Here is a 2,930-nt window from a genome sequence, read left to right on the forward strand (position 1 = left end):
CTTGATACCTTGGCACATACGCAGATGGGTGGATGAGCCACCTGCATCCCTTCTGAGAAGCCACCTGTGTGACTGTACTGCCCTCCCTCTCCTCTGCCCTCCTTCTGCCCGCTCCCTCCAACCCCCAGCCCGCAGCGTCTGGCCGGGCCGTGTGCAGGGCGTCTGGCCCCAGGGACAGGTGGGGTGCGCCCAAGTGCACACCTACACAGCTATAAATAGGGAGCCTCCAGCGGCTGCTGGCTCAGCTTCTCTTCCCCAGCTGTGATAGCACTGGAGCCTCTGGAACACCTGGACCATGGACCCCGGCGAATGCACCTGCATGTCAGGTGAGTGAGCATGCCCACTCTGGGGTCCTGGGACCTTGCACCAGCTTCCCACAGGGCACCCACAGGGCTCTGATGAATATTTCTCTCCCTCCAATTAGGAGCCACCAGTGGGGTTTGTCTCGGACTGGTGACCTCTGGGACGGCTCCCACTCTGTGGCCTACCAGTCTGGTTTGCTAGAATCGAGACCCTGGATCAGGGGGCACTTAGTGTCAGGCCCCCAGGGGCAGCCACCAGAGTTGAGGAAGTGCTGTGGCTCAGAATCTGGCAATCTGGTTTTGGTCCACTGCTGCCATTCACTCCTGACACTTAGTATTTCCAACACTCAGTTTCCTCATCCAAAAACCAGGGTCACTCATCCCCAGCTGCCCACCTCCCACTGTTGCTATGAAAGTGTTAAAATCATAAGGCATTTGCAGACGTCAAGGGAGTTATTAGAAGCATACGCGGGCTCCCGAGTCTCTGAAACTCCTTAATTTCACATAAGCACGTAGCACAGGAGGAAAGAGGTCAGAGTTTGGAGACATCCTGGTCTTTTATCAAGAATCCTCACAAGCCTCTCTGGTCCTATACAGGACTATGTCTATACCCAAAACTTGCCAAAGAGACAGAAGCTTCCAGCATTTTGACACTCAAATGATAGGGGGGATGATTTTTTTTTTTAAGTGTAGATGGTTTTTGTATGAAAACAAGCTATGGCTGCAGCTCTCTTTTGAGGTTATTTATGTCCCTGGTTCTTTCTCCTGGCCCTTCAGGGTTGCCATCTTGCCTGATGCCTTGCAAAGGTGAGGAGGGTATACAAGGCTCCGACAGCCCCTGGGGGACCTGGGGCTTGGTGGACTTGGCCTAGTCTCCTGGTTCTCAACCCTGACTGTACATCAGACTGGGTTGCTTTTTAAAATATGATTCCCGGGGCCCCTGTGTGGCTCAATCAGCTAAGTGCCCAACTTTGGGTCAGGTCACGATCTCACGGTTCGTGAGTTCAAGCCCCGCATCCAGGTTCTCTGCTGACAGCCCAGGGCCCGCCTCGGATCCTCTGCCCCCTCTCTCTCTGCCCCTCCCCCTCTCAAAACTAAATAAACATTTAAAAAAATACAATTCCCTTTTCTCCACCCAGACTCACGAATCAGACTATCTCAAGGGTCGGACCCATGAGTCTGCAATTTAGCAAGTGTCCCGGCTGAAGGGCTGGACACAGCCACCCCAGTTTCCATCCATGGTCTGTGACTGGGAACCACTAAGGGGCCCTGGCCACTTGTGTGATGCTCGACAGCATCTTCTATCCTCTTGCCCAGCCCCTCCCCAAGGACAGACCACTAACCTTGCCACCGGGACGATCTGCAGCACACCTTGCGTCCTCGTTTGATCTCAGTCCTTAACGCTTGTGGCTCTGTCTTCTCTTCTAGGAGGAATTTGCATCTGTGGAGACAATTGCAAATGCACAACTTGCAACTGTAAAACGTGTCGAAAAAGTGAGTTATGCTGACCGGGGGCACCGCTGGCCAGAAGCTAAGAAAGTCTGTTCCCTCCTTTCTCAACCCTCCAGCCAGCCATGGTGGTATTAAGCAGGTTCTGGAGGCCTTTGACCCATGCAGGAGTGATCTGAAATAAAAGCTGAGCAGAGACCTGGGGCAAAGCTCTTAAAGCTTGCAGCCCACCTGGGGATGGGGGCCTCCATGGGGTTGCATAGGAAGAGGGCTGCGGGGAGGTCCTGTTGTGGCCAGTGGTGAACGGGGTGGAGCACTGGCCTGGGGTCATGAGCTCTGAGTTTTAGTCTTGATCTGCCACTGACCAATGACCTTGAGCAAACCCCTTCCCCTCTCTGGGCATGTGGCATATTCTTGATGACTCCTGAGGACCCCTCTGGCTCTAACATCCCACAGCTTCCTGCCCCAGGTAGGAAGGTCTTCTGCTAATGTGGTCTTCTGCTAACGTGGATAGAAGCCTGTGGCATGCTCTGCTTTCTCTAAGGGGTGGGAGAGGAAGTGGAAAGATGGGGGCGTGGCCCCCAAACTCACCTGTCTGTCCTGTGACCTTTTCAGGCTGCTGTCCTTGCTGCCCCCCGGGCTGTGCCAAGTGTGCCCGGGGCTGCATCTGCAAAGGGGGCTCAGACAAGTGCAGCTGCTGCCCCTGAAATGCATCCGTTGTGCTGGAGGCAAGGCCTGGGAAGCATCTGTACAGAGCATTAGTCGAGAAGTTAGAATTCTTGTACCATAGGTTATGCTTTTTATATATTTGCTCAGATGTGGTGTTGGTGACATTCATGTAAAGTGCTTACAGTAATAAAGTTTCCGCTCATGGTTGTCTGATGGCTCAGAGCACTGTTTTACCCTAAACCAGCAGGACGGAGAAGGACTGACTGTTGCAGACATGGTAGGCGCCGGCCCGCATCCCTTCTGCAGATGGCAGCTAATTACCCAAACCTGCAACTCTGCCTCAGGGGGCTCTCTCCTGCTGCACGAGCTTGCTAGATGCCTGCACAGAGCAGGCCAGGAGTACTGGGAAATCATCGCCCCTGGGGACAGCCCTTAGCTAATGACAAAGAGGAGTTGGTGGACGAATACCCACAGCATCTTTATCCTTCCAGTGGGACAAATCTGTGACGG

At 53.9% G+C, this 2,930-nt stretch overlaps 1 protein-coding gene across 1 annotated transcript; it reads left to right on the forward strand.

Annotated features, from left to right (window-relative positions):
• Positions 1-220: 220 nt before the first annotated feature.
• Positions 221-2,628, forward strand: LOC122494231 (metallothionein-4). Its single transcript, XM_043599237.1, has 3 exons — positions 221-326; positions 1,731-1,796; positions 2,367-2,628. Exons 1-3 carry the CDS (start codon positions 296-298, stop codon positions 2,456-2,458), a joined length of 189 nt encoding a protein of 62 aa, XP_043455172.1. The 5' UTR covers positions 221-295; the 3' UTR covers positions 2,459-2,628.
• The last annotated feature ends 302 nt before the right edge of the window (positions 2,629-2,930 follow it).

This window comes from Prionailurus bengalensis, chromosome E2 (assembly GCF_016509475.1).
Source record: "Prionailurus bengalensis isolate Pbe53 chromosome E2, Fcat_Pben_1.1_paternal_pri, whole genome shotgun sequence".
NCBI classification, from domain to species: Eukaryota; Metazoa; Chordata; class Mammalia; order Carnivora; family Felidae; genus Prionailurus; species Prionailurus bengalensis.

What these genes read in the sequence shown, in the direction of transcription:
- LOC122494231 (XM_043599237.1), top strand. Translation starts at nt 296, where the DNA reads ATGGACCCCGGCGAATGCACCTGCATGTCAG. An exon ending in CGAATGCACCTGCATGTCAG is followed by an intron (nt 327 to 1,730) that starts GTGAGTGAGCAT and finishes CTTCTCTTCTAG; the next exon opens with GAGGAATTTGCATCTGTGGA. An exon ending in CTGTAAAACGTGTCGAAAAA is followed by an intron (nt 1,797 to 2,366) that starts GTGAGTTATGCT and finishes TGACCTTTTCAG; the next exon opens with GCTGCTGTCCTTGCTGCCCC.